This window comes from Calliphora vicina, chromosome 1, assembly GCF_958450345.1.
Source record: "Calliphora vicina chromosome 1, idCalVici1.1, whole genome shotgun sequence".
Taxonomy (NCBI): Eukaryota; Metazoa; Arthropoda; class Insecta; order Diptera; family Calliphoridae; genus Calliphora; species Calliphora vicina.
In genome coordinates, this window is record NC_088780.1 from 134,497,955 (window position 1) to 134,516,952 (window position 18,998).

The window sequence follows — 18,998 nt, forward strand, 5'->3', positions numbered from 1 at the left end:
CTTTAACCTCATTTTTCTCATTATTAAACATTAGTCACTTGAATCCCTTGTGTTCTAAGCCCCTCATATATAAAAAGTTCGAATAATTACCAAAAATCTATAAATAAAATACGAGAATGTTTAGAGATACAGATTTTTGTTAGAAACTAAAAAAAAGTGGATAAATAAATTATCGAGGGACTATATTCAATACCCCTATCTTTTTTTTTTCTTGGACCAGCACTCAGGGGATGACCCCTACTCATGCAAAGCATTGTGTTGGAACTAGGAAAATAGGTTATGGGAGGGAGGATAGAGGGAGTAGTGTTTGTGGACATTTGATTTGAATTTTCCTATATTGAAAGTGACAGGAAATACTTCAGGAGGAAGCTTATTCCACATACGGACAGTACGGCTAAAGAACGAATTTTCCCTGTAATGTATTGTGCGATCTACTGTCCTGTCGACAACGAATTGATGTGCCCTTGCCGAAGAAACTACGTTAAAAACTACGGGTTTCGGGAACAAGTTCCCAAATCGGTAGAACAGTGAAACACAACCCACATTGCGACGATGTTCCAGTGAGTCAATAGAGCTGGATACCCTTCTGTCACCGATAAGCATTTTCGTAACTCCAAAATAGACTTCGATGTACCGGCCCACACATGAGAGTTGTATTCCATTTTAGGTCGGATATAAGAGGTGTAAATAGTAAGGAGATCAGATGGAGTGAAGTATTTCTTACACCGTTTTAGAAAACCAAGGCACTTGAATGCTTCTTTCGATACTCGAAAAATGTGTTTTGTCCAGCGGACATCGCAATGAATGCCTAGAACATCAAGAGCTTCTGATTCCTTAATATTTACACCACCCATAAAAACAGATGGAGCAACATGATCTGTTGTGCGTTTGTGAGTTAACATACAACATTTAGTCTTGCGTGCATTGAAATCGACTCTATTCGCAAGGCTAGCAAGTCTCCCGTAGAGCGTCCTCTACGAAAGCCATACTGCCGGTCGCTGAGTAAATTGTTGGACTCTAAATATTTCACAAGATGGTAGTTAACCATACTCTCCATAACTTTGGAAAGTACAGAACAAATTGCTATTGGGCGATAATTTTCAGGGTTGTTAGCCTCTCCCTTTTTAGGAACTGGCGTTACATTAGCAACCTTCCAACATACTGGAAATTTGTATAAAGTGCTGAAAAGGTTAGCTAATGGACGAGCTAGCGTCGAAGAACACTGCTTCAAGACCAGTGCTGGTATACCATCAGGCCCAGGAGACTTATTTATGTTGAGATCCGCTAAAACCCTTTTAAATGCGCGAGCGCGAAAGAATATATCCGGCGTAGTAACTGATACTCTTTCGAGCTCTCTATCTTAAAAAAAATTATATTTCTGAATTGCACAATCCATCCATCTTTTTAAAAAAGAAAAAAAAAAGAAAAAAAATGTAAAATGTAAACTAAATTTTAACTTTATTTCCCCTCCCCAACAAAAAGAACGGTATATTGGGGCATGGCAAAAAGTTATTTTTACATATCTGAAATCATATTTAACTAATCTTTAATCCTTTAGTTTTTTGTATGGAGACCGACCTACTCCAATGTACATGTCTCAGTTCACGATAATACAAACTAAAGGGACGACCGAGCCGATTTTTAAAATTGGTTCGTTATTGTGAATGATTAGTGTCACTATTTATTTCTCAATCTGAATCCCACTGTGTATTGCTGCTGAGTTTTCATTATTTACAGCACGTACATGTCTTTGTTTGTGTATTAAGGTTTTATATGGATTTTTATTTTTTGCTTTTATGGGAATTTGAGTCTTAAAATTCTTTATATCTCTACAATATTTTTTCAAGTTGTTGTTATATTTTTTTTATGTTGTAGTTGGTATTTATTTGTTTCCTTTGGAGCCCCATAAATCTCTTTTAGTTGTTTTAATTTATTATTCTTCCTTGTTGTGCTACTTATTTTTACCTATTTTACTGTTTTTTGTTTTTTTTTCACAGGTGGAGTTTTCCGAAGAAAGTGTTGCCTTATTAGTGTGTGAACTCGGTAGTGCTTTAGATTATTTACAAACGCAACGTGTTGTTCACAGGTGAGTTGGTTCTCAGCTGCAGTTGTAGCTGTTTTCAAACGGATGACTGGTTTAACAATTGTTTAGTTATGTTCAATTGACCACAGCAAAAATAAAATAATAGATAAATATAGATAAAAGTATGTAGTAACAAGAATTTAAAAATCCGTGGTCTTACATACGATCATACATAAAGGACATAGGTTTTTAAATTTGCTACTGGTCGGATTCTATTGAAATTCAAAGTTAAAATTTTGTATTAACTGCTTGTTCAATTTTTACAATATTGATCTCATAGCAAGACTTATGTACCCTAGATTCAACCAGAGCTTTTAATTATTGGTTGTATGACTTAAAATTGCGGGAAAAGTGCCGCTGAAGCACACCGATTGCTCACCAAAGCTTATGGTGAATGTGTTCCATCGATTTCTACATGCGAGAATATTCATCCAAAAGCAGGGAAACTGAGTACCATGTAGAGTATCCAAAACCGAAAACCGGTCCACCGGTTTCAGTTTTTTTAACTTTTCGGTTTTTAGACAAACCGGTTTTTGTAAAACGGTTAACCGGTTTTAATGAAATATATTTTCTAAAGCTCAATCAAACATATTTTTGAAATACTTTGACAACATTTTTAAAAATATCGATTAATTTTATAGAAAATTTTTGCATTTGACAATATTTCGTAAAATATATTAAATAATTGCCTTAAGAATTCAAACATTTTAAATTAGCGTATTTTTCATATTGATTAAAAATTTAATATAAACCGGTTAACCGGTTTTTTTGAAGACAAAAACCGAAACCGGATAATCGGTTTTTTTAAAACATAAAAATCAAAACCGGTTTTTTCAAAAACACACCTTTTCGGTTAAACCGGAAACCGGTTTTTTAATTTTGCCGGTTTTTTGGACACTCTAGTCCATACTATTTTATTTGTTTTATAAACCAGTCTATTTTATATAGAGCAGTGGATATGCCTCATGAAAAACTGTATTTTTTTAATAATAATAATAATAATTCTCCCGTTTATCTATTTTTCTCATATCTAGAGACGTCAAACCTGATAATATACTATTAGATGGTAATGGTAAGTTTGTAATTTAAAATATTTAAATAATTTTTAATATATTTATACATATCGCTCATTTGCTGCAACAATGTCATAATTCAAAAAAAGTCGTTACGAGAAAAACGGCTTTGAATGTTTTATGACATTTTTCTATTTCTTAAATAAATTTTCAACAAATCATGCGATTTCAGAAATGAAGCCTGGTTTAAATCTTTCTAATCTGTATTTGGCCCTAGTTTTTACTTGTCAAATATACGAGAAAACATGAATTTTCATTTTGACGTTTACAACGAAAAAACACTCTCATACAAAAAATAATTGACTTTTTTTAAACTTATAAAACTATATGAAAGACTAAAGAACGGCGCATATTTTGTATTACTATGTTCAAAACACCCTGATTTTGAGTTATGACGATGTTGCAGCAAATGACCGATATGTATATATAACTCAAACATTTCCCTTAAAAGACCACACTTTCTAAAATCATTTTATTTTTTTTGTTCAACATGCATAAATATTTAGAACATACCAAAGTACTTTTTTATGAATTAAAAGAAATGCCACAATATTGTGGTTGTAAAGCAGATATTTTCCAGAGTAAAAAAATCACTATAAATTCTTTATGAACTAAAGTATTTAGTCGTTATTTTTATTAAAAATCTTGTCAAAATATAAAACAAAACGACAACAGCAAAAATGGGGTTTATATTTGTTATGTCATTTCGTTTGTAACACATCAAAATATTTGTATATTTTTATAAATAATATTTTTTTTGGCAAACAAATAAATTTCGAAATTTTTGTTTTTTAAAACGTCATGAAAAATTGAAAAATGAAGCAACGCTGTTCTAATAGGGCCCATACACAGCACCATATAATTGTGCAATCAAGTGCTTGTGCCAGCTGATGGACCGTGTATGAGCTTGTGGTGTGATTGTACCAGCTGCTGGTGCTTTATCAAAAATAGTTTGATATTTTTTTGATTGTATCAGCATAATTGAATCGAGTGTTGTAAAATTAGCATTACCATAGAGAAACATAGAGCGGAAACTAGAAAAAACTCAAACATAAATATTACTCAAAATAATCACACATACGAGTGTTGTTTTTGTTTTCACATAGTTTTTTCTACAAATAAATTATCACCACTTAGGTTTCTGACAACTGAGTTAGGTCTTTGACAGGAGAGTTTCCGCTCTATGTCTATTCTCTATGGCATAAACATCAAAAAAATAAAAAAAATTAAATATGAATGCCAAAGAAAAAATATTTTGGGGAGCATTTCTCGAACGTAAACAATGCCTAGCCTATGGAATGTTAAAAGTAAGGAATGGTAGAACAATTAAAACAGGTGGACCAAGAAGCAGATAGAGAAAAAGTGGTAAAAAGAACAAATTACAAATTTTTCGACCAAAAAAGTGAAAAATCTGCTGCAGGAACAGATGATGTTTTTGAGTCTTCGTTGTGGTATTACGATAAACTCAATTTTTGGAAGATCAGGAATGTTCCAGAGATGGAAAATGAACCATCATCACCTTCTGCGCTGATTGCCAATTCTTTTAGAAGTTTAATATGTTCTAGTTCCCTTTTGTTTTCTATCCATTTCTTTATCCAAATACGATTTTTTTGCTAATTTTTCGTTTTAGGATAATAGCAACAATAAGTGCACCACAAATTTTATCATTATTCATTATAACCGTTTCCACACAATTTTAAAAAAAAATTAATTTTGTACCAGCATGCTGGTGTATTGTGTGCTTCAAGCTTAATTGCACAACCACTTGATTGCTCAATAACGATGGGCCCTATAAAGCACCAGCAGCTGGTACAATCACACCACAAGCTCATACACGATCAATCAGCTGGCACAATCATGATGGTGTTGTGTATGGGCCCTATAAGCGTATAGAAAATAAAGTTTCAAACAAAACAAGCTCTAAATAATTAATATCTGTTACAACTTTTGATTTTATAAACAAAAGATCAAGCAAATATCGCCTAATAACATTTTAACATTTTTTCCCACATTTTTACAAAAAGTCTTCTATAAATTTTTTATTTTTTAAAAATTGTATACATTTTTGAAATGAAGACAGAATTTCCTATACTTTGATATATATTATATATATTATCTTTTCCACTAGTCAAATTTATGGAAATCAACAACAAACAAAAAATTTACAGAATCCTGTCGTTTTGTAAAAACGGCACTGCATTGCCGACTATTGCAGTACTAAACATAGAAAACAATGCACGACGCACAGTGGTATGAGAATAAAAAAAGAGGGAAATAAATCTGTAACTTCTAAACCCTTACGCCGATTTGAATGAAATTTCACATGCGCAAAGAGGACCAGGGGTTCCCAAATTAGGACACCTCGGGTATGTTCAATTTTTAAAATGATCCTATTTCTTCGTTTGTGTTCCGATTTAAAAAAAATTACACATACAGAATCTCCACGTCGAGCACTACATAAAACCTCGTCGTAGCTATCAATTATCTCTTATAGCTTAGGAGATATTTTTACCCACTTTACACCATTTTTTTGGTAACCGCGGTTCCAAATATTCTCCGATTTTATCCATTTTTCTTTTATAGGATTAACAATAGATGTATATATCAAATAAAGGAAGAAGTGTTTAAAAATCATGACTGAGTCCAAAGTTACAATTTTTTGGGGAAAAAAGTACTTTTATTCTTTTTAAGTTATCTAAAAATTTTCTAAGAGGATGTATAATGAATTTGTACTTTTTGAAAAGCTAAATTTACGCCAAATATTTTAAATGAAAAAAAATGTATACCTTTTGATACCGACGGGATCAGGTCCATTCAAGAAATGCCTATTTTTTATGTAAAATTCAACTTTAGGGCAAAAATTCTCAAATCGCATAGTCGATATCAAATTATAATAATCTATTTTAGATGGCCCAATATGTTCTTAATTATTTTGTAAAGGGTTCCGATAACCCCGCCTCTAGTATGGATATTATAGCCAAAAAACGAAAAAATCCCATTTCTGGAATTTTTCAATACTTTTTTACGGTATATCTCGAAAATACCATTGAATTCAGCGTACCCGAATTAATTTAACACACTAGGTGCCCTTTTTAACAGAAAAAAGTGTCAATTTCGAGCACAGTGTATTTAATATCACAATGAAATTGGACATACAGAATTTTTATATGAACCTAAATCATTCCACCAACTTTTATGGGGATCGATCCATAATTGACCCTATATCAGAAAAATATTTTATTGCCAGTAAATAATTTACATACGATTATAAGTATATTAACATAAATTTCGTCATAAGTCATTTAAAGTTTTAAGAAATTAATCACTCTATCAAATTCTGTACAGTTCGAAACATAACTGATTCAAGCTCCCCCGCATAGAACGTCAAAACTACATATTGATGCTGGGTATACAAGATTCGGCACAGCCGAATATAAAACTCTTACTTGTTTTCAATAAAATGTTCGTATCTAGCAAACGAGTTTGGGTTTAAATCTACCTGTCTGCCAAAAGCAATTTTGTTATATCTATATTGTTTACATTGTTTACATACTTGACATTGTGTATAAATATACTGTGGTGCGATGTCAAAATATTAAAGTGAAGCAAAACAACAACAGAAACCCACACAGGTGTGTGTCTGGATTTTATTTACTATCACTTGTATTTTAGTAAAGTTTTTAATCGTAATTCTTGTAATTCGAGTAAATATTTTGTTGCAGAAAAGGGGGTTGGTTGGTTGGTTGGTTGGAAAAAATACTTTCAAACTTTTCGAAAGTATTTTCCAAATAGCCTTATTGCACTGTGGTTCCAAATCAAAATCTAGGTGGACAAAATTATTTGGCGATCTTTTTATATAGAATTGGTATCTCCGATTTCAAAAAATTCTTTAAAAGATCAATATAAACTTTTTTTCAAGTTACAGTAGGGTAGAGATATACATATAAAAAACATTAATAAAAAATTAAAAAAAAGTACTTTTTCATGTCTTTCTGAAACTAAATTTTTAAAAAGATCTGTATTTACTATATTTCAAGTTACAGTAGGGTCTAGATATATAAAAATCAATAATAAATAAAGAAATATTTCTAAAAATTCCATTCCGTAAAAATAAAAAAAAAGTATTTCGGCGGGTGCTGGCGGCTACAATTTTTTACAAAGACATTCCTTTGATGGCTTTGACGGTCTTTTTTGGCAAGATATATAACATTGTTAGAAAAAAAATATCAGTATATTTGAGAACCAAGTTTAAAGGACTATAACAGGAAAATGGAGAAGCCCATAAATATAAGATATACATTTAATAAAAGCCTATATCAATGTTTATCTATGTTTTGAAGTATGAATTTCTATATGGTAAAACCATTGAGATATATCTAATTTAGTAAAGCAGTAAATATTAAAGAAAATTAACGAAAATATGATTCAAAATTTTATGAACTTCTGGCGCTTCTGTCGAGAAAACGAAATGTCCAATTGAAAACCCCATTTGTATTGGAGGAGAGCAGATTGTCAGCTTCCGAAAAAAACTTAGTTTTTCCAAATTCTGAAGATACCGATTTTCATAATATTGTCCACCTAGATTTTGATTTGGAACCACAGTGTATTGGCAATTCCATATTATCGTACGTGACATTTATACGCCTATAGAATGGAATAGATTTTGCAAAAATAAGAGTATCTGAAAAATTATTTGGTTTTTATGTTCCATTCAGTACTTTCGAAATATTACTGTCCAAAATATCGAGCGAAATAAGGGTATATCGTACGTGACATAAAACGGAAGTAATTTTGAGGTACATGTAGATTTGGGTGTCCCAATTTATTTATTTTTTTTTGGAATTTTGGAACGCTTACCCTCTATTATTTTTATATTATTTTATATAAAACTATAGTTAAATATGAAATTTTGTCTTTCTATCATGATTGCAACCCGTGCTGACTTGCGATTTAGTTTTGGGGTGCATTTACAAGGGAAAAAATGCAATTTTTTCAGTTTTTGTAAAAATTTTGCCATTAAATCATTACTTTTGCAATTTAATTTAAAAGAAACGAAATGTGTACGTAATTGTCGTTCTAATAGGATATGAAACACAAAAATTGGTTAAAAAATGTTAAAGTTATTAAAAAATCGCCAGGCCATTAACGTGTCTCAGGCCACTAGAAACTAAATTAACATATTTTGAGAAATATTAAAATAAAAGCTTATTTTTACTTAAAATATATCCACATTTACTTGTATATGAGTTTTTGTCTTCGTAGGATATTGTTAACCTATTCGCAGGTATAGCCAAAAAAAAATAATTTTTTTAACGGCTGTTTCAAAACTCAATTTTAAAAATTTTGTTAAACAAATTTCACAATTTTTTTATCATCACATTGGGTTTTATTGAGAACATAATAGGGAATAAAAATATGAAAAAAGTATGACAATACCTCCTATAGTTTTTCCGTACCTGCGATTTAAATTTTGCGATTTTCGAGAATAACTAATTTGTTGGCCATATTTTGGCGAATGAGCCGAATTTCCTTACTGTTATGATTTTTAAGTAAAAGCTATTCAGAATATTATAGTCCAGGTAATTTTAAATACAATCTGAAAGTTTTACTAAAATCGGAAAACGTTAACCTTTAAATCGTGACGGTCAAATGAAAAGTTTTTCAATATTTCGAATTTCTAATGGAAAGATAGCGAAATGTTATATATTTTTGGGCCGATTTTGACGAAAGTTAAGAAGAATATAACATGATGTCTAGTATTTATAATGACAGCACAAAAATTAAAATTAACCCTTAATAGCATTTGGGGTTAAAAAGACACTCAAAATCAAGACACTCAAGTCGGCACGGATTGCAATCATGATAGAAAAACAAAATTTCACATTTAACTATAGTTTTATATACATACACAGAAAAAACTATTTCTTAAACCGTTTCAATTCAAATATTTGTCACATATTGAACTGGTTTCAATTATTTCATAATTTTCAAAAACAAAATTTTCTGATTTTTTCTATTGAATTTTGAGTTTTGAATTTGATAATTTTGACAATTGAATATACAATTTTCCAGGGTACACTTAGAAAGGCACTACAACAATACAAAAACAACAGAAGGTGAACTGTCAAAGTTGCCTGTTGTTGTTTTTGCTTTTGGGTTTGTAGTATTTTTCGCCACAACAACCACAAGTGAGTTGACATTTCAAACTGAAAAAAAAATTAATCAGCTGTTCCATCACAGTCACCATTCTAAGTGTGCCCTGCAATTTTCGTTATTGGTTGAATTTTAAATACAAAAATTATTGAATAGATAATTTTCGTAATTGAAAACACATTTTTGTTATTTTTTGTTTTTCAATTACGAAAATGATCGATTCAATAATTTTTGTATTTGAAATTCAACCAATAACGAAAATTGTATATTCAATTGTCAAAATAATCAAATTCAAAACTCAAAATTCAATAGAAAATATCAAGAAATTTTGTTTTTGAGCAAATGAATACTTGATTTAATTAATAAATAATTGAAATCAGTTCAATATGGGATAAATGTTTGAATTGAAATATAATTTTTTCTGTGGATAGTCAGTTGATAAAGAAGTATTACGTTTGAAAACCCCGATTTTGTTTCACTCAACTCAAGCCACAGCAGAAAAATTCGGTTATTAAGAATGAATTAAATTTATAGTTTGTGCTCTTAAAGGAATTATTAAGATGCCTAACACATTACAACATTTAGGGATAATCAATGAATATTATTCATATTTAGAGAAAATGATAACAATAATAGTGGTTCAAATTTGTTTATTTAAAATTAGATTTGTTTTATAGATTTAACTTAGTCGAAATTCTTAAGTTTTTTAATTAAACAAAGAATTTATTGATTTTATACTGATTAAAACTACGACTGTGACAATACCGATCAAATGCCACTATTAAATTAGAAATCCTTATAAAGGCTGGACCAACACTATAAAAAACTCTGAACAAATTAGAAATCAGTTTTTTGGAAAAAAATTTTCTTTTCCTCCCGGAAAAGAAAAAAGTCCGGGAAATTAGGAACCCTAGTCTGATGGTATCGAAGGCTTTCTTAAAGTATATGAACTGTAGATACAGGGGGGTACGCTATTCTATAGATTGCTCTATTATAATGCGTAGAGCATTGTCCTGATCTAAGCAACTTCTATTTGGCCGGAAAACAACCTTTTCATCTCGCAAATTATTCTCTATTCACCCTTTGTTGCAATCTTTCAAATCGCCACTTTTCGCTAACTTTACAATTATGCCTTTTTTCCAAGTTTTTTTTTCCTCCCAGTCTGATGTGAGGCTGTAGCAGTTCAGATAAGGTTTCGATGGCATTCCAAATTCGTCTGCTACCTTATTAATTTTACAATGGCCTCTTTTATCTCATTTAGACTGTTAGGGTTACATGATATTCTCAAGCAACAGGAACTGCTTTTGTTTCTTTCGTTGTCTTCAGTAGCTTCATATACGATGACGTTACTAATTTCTTCGAAATGCTCTTTACATCTTTGCGTCTGTGTATCATTGTTTGTTGCGATCAGTGACTGCTTGTCTCCTTTTGATACCATCGATTAGTGAGACAATCTATCGTCTGGTGAAGTTTTCTCATGTTGTTCTGACTAGCCGCATCTTCTGCTGCTATTAGTAGTCATTCCAGGAAATTTTATTTTGTCTCTTTTTACAGATTTCTTTATTTGTTGACATATTCTGAATCCTCCAAAGAACTCATTACTTTTAATTAGTTAATATAACCTTAACATATACAATATTTTAAATATTTAGAAATTTATCCTACAAATTATAACTTTAAAAATGCCATAAATTAAAGTCAAACCAATAATCTTAATAAAAATCCCGCAAAAAAAATGAAATATGTCTATATATCTAAATTTAAAGTACCATTGTAACAATAAATAAATAATAAATGAAGCATCATTATCATGATTGTATTACATTAATACTGGAGTATCAAACTACATTGATGTTATACAAACTGACATATGTACATTAGGGAAGGCCGGTTTATATGGAGGAAAAAATATGGTGTCAATGTTCCCAACTAAAATTAAAGTTTAGTTTGTTTACATTACATATACAGTGTCCAAAAAAACTGGAAAATTCAAAAAACCCGTTTCCGGTTTAACCGAAAAAGTGTGTTTTTATGAAAAAACCGGTTTTGATTTCTGTCTTTTAAAAAACAGTTAACCGGTTTCGGTTTTTGTCTTCAAAAAAACCCGGTTAACCGGTTTAAAAAAAGATCTACATAGATTTATTTTTATTTGTGGACGCTAATAAGAAAGAAATATGTTAGGAATTGTGTAATAAATCGTCGGAAATTTAAAATTTTCGATTCTTAAGACTCTATCTTTATGCATTTGTTTTATATCTTTTACGAAATATTGTCAAATGCTACAATTTTCTATAAAATAAAACAATATTTTTAGAAATGGTATCAAAGTTTTTCAAAAATATATTTAAATGGGCTTTAGAAAATATATTTCATTAAAACCGGTAAACCGTCTTACAAAAACCGGTTTCTTAAAAAACCGAAAAGTTAAAGAAAACCGGTTGACCGGTTTTCGGTTTTGGACACTCTAATTACATATTACAGTTTCATGTCTGGCCGCATAATCTGTGTGTTCGGTGCAGGTTGCCTGTGATGTTCTGGCCAGATTTGGTGGACCTGAAACACCAAATTGAAGTTAAATTTTATAAAAAAAAAAATATACCTGCTGCATAATGGACGACGAAACGTATGTTCTGGAATTTTTTTTTTTAATCGGTTAACCGATTAATTTTGGACGGTTAACTGTTCGAATAATTTGAAATTGCCGATTTTCAAATAACAAACAAAGCGATTAATTTATGTCGATTAACCGAAATTCCTTTTTTTCACTTTAAACAATTTTTTTGTATTTATTTATCCGTTTCAATTCAAATACAAATTTCAAATTAAAATTAGATATTTTTGAACATCCAATAAACATGATTAGTGAGTATGTATAACAACTGATATATGTATTTAATTTACATGTATTTGAAACTTTGTTTGTATTTACATGTATAGACGAAACTTTTTTTTTGAAATGAGTCTTTTATCATAACTAAACGAAACTATTAAATTAATCAAAATCTAAAACAATCCAAAACAGAATATCCTTTATCATGCTTTTGATTTCTCCAATATATACAATCTACGAGAAAAAAACTTTACTTTACAAGAAAAGTTTTATTAAATCTAAAGAAAAAATCGTTTAAATTATATTCTTTTTATAAAAGATTATTTCAGAAGATCTCACTAAAACCCTAAAAAACTCGCACATCGCTCATTTGCTGCAACAACGTCATAATTCAAAAAAAGTCGTTTCGAGAATAACGTCTTTGAATATTTTATGACATTTTACTATTTCTTAAATAAATTTTCAACAAATCATGCGATTTCAGAAATATACATAAATAGTAGATGTTAATATCTTTCTAATCTGTATTTAACCCAATTTTTCACTTAACAAATATACGAGAAAACATGAATTTTCATTTTGATGTTTACAACACAAAAAATAATTGACTTTTTTGAAAACAGATGAAACTATATGAAAGATTATAGAACAGCGCATATTTTGTATTAATCAGTTCATAAAACACGGGTTTTGAGTTATTACGTTGTTGCAGCAAATAGGCGATATGTTTACAAAAATTATCTCAAATACCTTATTTGCTGTTTTTATGTTTTTGTACACAAAAAATTCGTTGTTGTATAAATGAAAATAGAAATTATTCGCTTAATCGAATAATTGTAAATTAACCGAATAAATCTAAACCTCGATTAATTATTTGCTGGATTAACCGATTAAACCAGAAACCCGATTAATTGAATACCCTAATAAATACCGAAATTTACATCAAGAAATTTTTACAAAAAAGGATGTTTCCACTATAAGACTTCTTAATGTGTCCATTTATTTTTAGCCTGATTTGGTAAGCAAGACTATGGTAAGCAAGATTTTGAATGGTACAAGAACAATAATGTGGTATTTTTACCAAGAGAAGCAATTCCTCCAAACTGCCCGGAGCTAAGGCCAATGCACTATAGTTCAAAGTATCACTTTTTCCGTGCGAAAATAATAACTATTAAAGTATTCTACTGTTTGATACCAAAATTGGACCATAGGTAGAAATGCTTATATTTTCAACAAATTTAAGAAAATATTAACCCTTTGTCGACCATTAACACATCAGGAGAAAAATAAAGTAAATTCATTGCTTTTGATTAGAAAAAATTTATTTCATATTAGTTTTCAGTCAAATTAGTTGAATCAGTAATTGATTTTGTAAACACATTTGATTCAAAATATTAATTGAAGTATCAGATAAAACTTCGCACAGTGGTATAAAAAAAGGGAAATAAATCTGTAATTTCTAAATCCTTAGTCCTTAGTTAGATTTGAATAAAATTTGACAGGCGCAAAGAAGAAGTGTTGGCGAGTTTAAATTTTGTATTTTGACCGCATGGGCTCACCAGGGGCGCGGCCAGGGGTCCCATAGTAGGATGTTCAATTTTTAAAACGATCCAATTTCTTCGTCTGTGTTTTCTATCAATTGCTTCGAATGTATTAATACCTTGTGTACTGTGGATGTCATTGGTAACCAAAGATACAAATCTGAAAGCATACATCACCATTAAGCCATATAGTGTTTTCATTTCGAAAATTATCTTCCTTTCTTCTGCATTTTTGACATTTTACTTTTAAGTAATTGTAGACAAAATGGCGGACATCCAATAATTTCTTACAGCCCTTAGGAGCACTAATTTTCTTCACAATATATTTATTAATAGCATCATACTTTGTGTCTTTTTGGGCGTTATTTTAGCCAAATTTCAAAAAGTTAATTTTTTTCATAGCACCGTAACCTAGAAAAAATTAAATTACTCAGAAAGCGCAAAAATGCGCAGTATGAGATAAAGTGAAATAAATTCACAACATTTCAATATATTTATTTCTTTTTATTTCAAGTTTAACAAACGTTAACATTTTTTTAAAAGCTTCTTTAAAGTTAAAGTTTTGTAATCAAAAGAAATTACTTTAAGGTTATGTCTAAAAATTGTAATTTTTAATATAAAGGGAAATAGTTTCCAAATAATTATTAGAGAAAAATTAAGTACTTAGACGTCTCGTTGTTTTCCATTTTAAACATTATTTAAATTATTCACACACTTTCCACAATTAACGTTTAAAATTTACAATATAATGTTGATACTATTCACAAATTATTAAAAATGTATCGAAACTTTGACTTTGAAGGCGTGCTGTCAAGCAGTATTTTGTATTTTACAAAAACCAATTGCGAATTTGATTGCATTGGAGTTTTAGTAACAGGTTGACTACAAAAAATAATGAATAATAACAACTTCGAAATTTGAATTTCGCACGGAAAAAGTGATACTTTGAACTATAGTGCAATGGAGAGATATTGGGCTCTGGTTAAAAGAGAATTGAAGAGCACAAAAAAGGTGTCCAATATTGTGGTAGATTTTAAACGGACTTACACCATAATAAAATATGGTGAAAAAAATAAAATAAAAAAATAAAAACCTTAAAAAACTAGCTTTTTATCCTTTGATCCAGCTAATTAAATACTGAATCCAGAACAACAACTTTGAGAAACGTTATCTTACAATAAATTAAACTTTTATTTTAGTTGGTAACATTCACAATTTTTTTTTTGGGGCCACCCTAATTTACATGCATTCCTACTAAAAGTCATATCTATAACTACAGTCGCGAACACGAAAATAGCAGTATCTCTAGATTTTTTTTTGAAACGGCGTACTTTTAAAACTTACATTTTTTATATCAATAATCTGTCAAGTCTGTTAATTTTTTATGAAATAAAGGCTCTTATATATTACAATATGTATTTATACCCTACACCACCAGAAGTCATGCCACTTATTTTTGTGGTATTGGTCCATAATTAGATTGGTGTAGGATAGCATATGGTCCGGCTTGAACAACTATACTTCCTTACTTGTTTTCTATTAAAATTGAAATAGCAGTGCTGGATTTTTGAATTCATTTATTTTAATTTTTTTTAAAGAAGTCAAATATTTTTCAAGAGTAAAGTGCAATTTAGTTAAATATGTTGAATTTATTGAATATTTAATGTTAAATAAGGTACTTTTTTTTGTAAATATAAAGAAAAAATAGAATATACACAGAGAAAAAATATAGTTGTGCATGTTTACTATAACCATTTCAACATTGTTACAAGTTTTTTAACAATATTACTGTCGCAGTAACTATTTACATGATTGTGGTAACCATAATATGGTTAAGTTACGATTCGCATGATTGTATCAGCCATGTATATGGTTACATTAAACAAGTATATGTTTGTGACACCCATTTATATTATGAAGGATTGATTTACCATATTATGTTGCTCTCGGCTTATGAGTATCATAATCAGAGAACAACATATTATGATAAAATTATTCATCATAAATATGGTTGTCTCAAACATGTACTTGTTTATTGTAACCATACATATATATGGTTGATACAATCATGTTAAACGTAAATTAACCATATTATTGTTACAACAATCATGTAAATAGTTACTGTGACAGTAATATTGTTAAAAAACTTGTAACAATGTTGAAATGGTTATAGTAAACATGCACAACTATAATTTTTCTATGCGTGTAGGGAGTGCAAACGGAAAACAGCACTTCAGGACAATCGAAATATCGTCAGAATCATCAAATACTATCCATTTATTTTGTCAAGCAAATACAAACAGAATTTAATTTAGAAGTTAGCGACATGACTGTAAGGAGCAGATTTCGCAGAATGAATTTCAAGGAAAAAGCCACTATTAACAAAAATACATAGTGGTTTGCAGAATGTTGACTGGTTTGCAAGCAAATAGAGCAATATTTTGTGAACTGGCGGGTCTAAACTTGTTTTATTTGGAAGTTCAGGCTGTACACGCAGAGAATAAATATTGTTGGGCGTGGTTACTGTAACCATTTCAATATTGTTACAAGTTTTTTAACTATATTATAGTCACAGTAACCATTTACATGATTGTGGTAACCATAATATGGTTAATTTACGATTCACATGATTGTATCAATCATATATATGGTTACAGTAAACAAAACATTTGACAACCATTCATATGATGAAAGACTTATTATATCATGTTGCTCTCGGCTGAAGGCTTATCATAATCTGAGAACAACATATTATGATAAAATTATTCATCATAAATATGGTTGCCACAAACATATATTTGTTTACTGTAACCATATATATGGTTGATACAATCATGTGAATCATAAATTAACCATATTATGGTTACCACAATCATGTAAATAGTTACTGTGACTATAATATTGTTAAAAATCTTGTAACACTATTTAAATAGTTACAGTAACCATGCCCAATTATATTTTTTCTCTGCATGTAGGCAATATATTCGATGTCCACTCTCTTCTGTTTGTCAAAATATTTCAATATTTTGTGGTATGTACTGCATTATTTGGTTCGCAACTGTACATATGAGCAGATACAAACATATATTTTACACCATTCAAAGATTTACATTAAAATTTTTTTGAAAACGAAAATCATCCCAATAACCTTGAAGCATTAACGTACATATGAATATAATCTTTTCAAATTCAAAATCACATAAATTTGTTGAAAGTGTGTGTGTGTGGGGTTAATTTTCAAGTACCTAGCAGTTAAGCAAGTAGTCAATGTATCCCTTATAGACAGTAATTGTCACTAATGTCTTATCAATTGGCTGACTCCAATATATATTTGGGTCTTTGTTGTGCAGAAAGAAGAAAATTGGTTACTTTATACATCCCAGGTAATCTAGCGTGAAGACAATTTCCACTTAAGTGTCTCTAAATAATCTAGAGTGTAGTTTTGTGAGTAATTCGTACAAATTGTTTTATACAAATTGTGTTGATATAATTCTCATACAGTTTATTTTCGTTTTGCTTAAGTATACTGATATTCCTTGTAACATTGCGTGACCTCAATAGTCACTTTAATGTCTCTTAGTAACCTATAGTGAAGTCACTTTAAACGTCTATTTTGTTTAGTAATTTTAGCCAAAAGAAGCAATCTATTGCTGAGTTGTCGAAGGAAGGATTGTTTACAAGCAATCGTTTATTGAACTGTCAATGATAAGTCTTTTTAGCTGACTATTTGTGGTAAATTAGCACCCGTACATGTTAAAATAACTAGTTATGTAGCTGATCAAGTAACCAGTTAGGTAGCTAGTAAATTAACTGACGCTATATAACCAGTATGTGATCCAATGCATTGACTACTTCGGACCAGCTATCGGACAGTCTCATTGTAATTAAAATGTTAACGTGACGTACTAAAATAACTAGTCACGTAACTATTGAAGTAACTAGTTCCCATCCGAAATAAAGGGTAAAATAACTAGTTCGGAACAGTCTCCTGGAACTGCTGGGTAGTTATATTGTATGGGGAATTAAATATGAAAGTGTGTATCGATATATGCATGATGCTCTGGTATTATCACAAGTGTTTGATTATGTTTACACGCACACTTGCAGTTACGAGTGTTCACACCATGCAATTGATTCGATGAACTAGATTTTCCAAAAAAAATTTAAACTCAATTTCTATTATACTCGTATGATTACAAGAGTATGTGTGAATGTTTTGTAATAAAATGTTACACTACGAACATGACATTTTTATTTATTTTCATCTTAACACTGCGGCAAAAAAAAGGACAACATCTAAGAGGGAGGGGGAAGAAGAAGAAATATTTGAAATGATGTTGGCAACTTAAAATGTAAATTATGGTTTAATTTATAACGAACACTGAATAATAAATAGTCATACATAACGTATGATTAACATCGAACTGACAATAAAAATTAATCATACGTACACGTTTAACAATAAATGCCAACTAGACAAAAAAACACACACAAGAGTGGCTGATTGGGTTGAAATGTTCAGTAGATGGTGGTCTTATTAAGAAATGCGCCATTTAGAAAGTTATAGATGTTTCGGAAGCATAAAATCTCTTTTTAATAAAAAATTGTATTTGATTGCAACTTTATGGCGTTTTCTTTTCTGGCATAAATGATGACTTTATTCTGCCTTTTACCGATATTTGTGTTTTTTTCTTTTTTAAATAATGTTGCCCTAAGAACCCGAAAATAAGCTACATCTTTCAAATTTTATCACAAGGTAAGAAATGCAGCACTGCTTAAATAGCTGTTCTTGTTTTGTCTTTCTAATTTCGTTTCTGTTACTGAAATAGTTTTTGTAAATAATACAAAATGTGTTGGCAACACAGGTCAACAGCAAAACAAAAAGCTTGAATAACCACTATATAGATTTTATACACCATGGCTACCTAAATACAAAAATGGTGAAATTTTTCAATTTTATGGAGAGATTTTTTTTTTTTAAAATTTTAAGAAAAGCCATAAATTTTGTTAAACGTTTCTCCACATAATTAATGATAATTCAAAAACGGTTAGTCCGATATTATTAAAATAAACTTAGAAAAATTTAAATTTACATAACCTTTAATACGTTTATATATTGCGTTTTCAGTAGTATTTGCGGCTCAGTAGTTTCGGAGTTATAATTACAAATTGAAGCAACCAAAAATATTTTTTACGTGAAAATATCAATATTTTTTGTTTTAAAAAACTCATGAAAGATCGAAAACGGCATAAATTATTTAGGTTTATATGATAGCAATAAAATGAGATATCGATCATAAAAATTGATTTGATTATTT

The 18,998-nt window shown here is 29.9% G+C and overlaps 1 protein-coding gene across 1 annotated transcript in view; it reads left to right on the forward strand.

Moving 5' to 3' along the window:
• The window catches only part of LOC135952999 (serine/threonine-protein kinase 32A), a gene marked incomplete at its 5' end in the record, with an annotated part of 44,365 nt that overhangs the window by 18,836 nt on the left and 6,531 nt on the right, over positions 1-18,998 (forward strand). The window contains 2 exons of the mRNA XM_065502723.1: positions 1,998-2,086; positions 3,118-3,155. Of these exons, the coding sequence (XP_065358795.1) occupies positions 1,998-2,086; positions 3,118-3,155 (127 nt within the window). The remainder of the gene's footprint in view (positions 1-1,997; positions 2,087-3,117; positions 3,156-18,998) is intronic.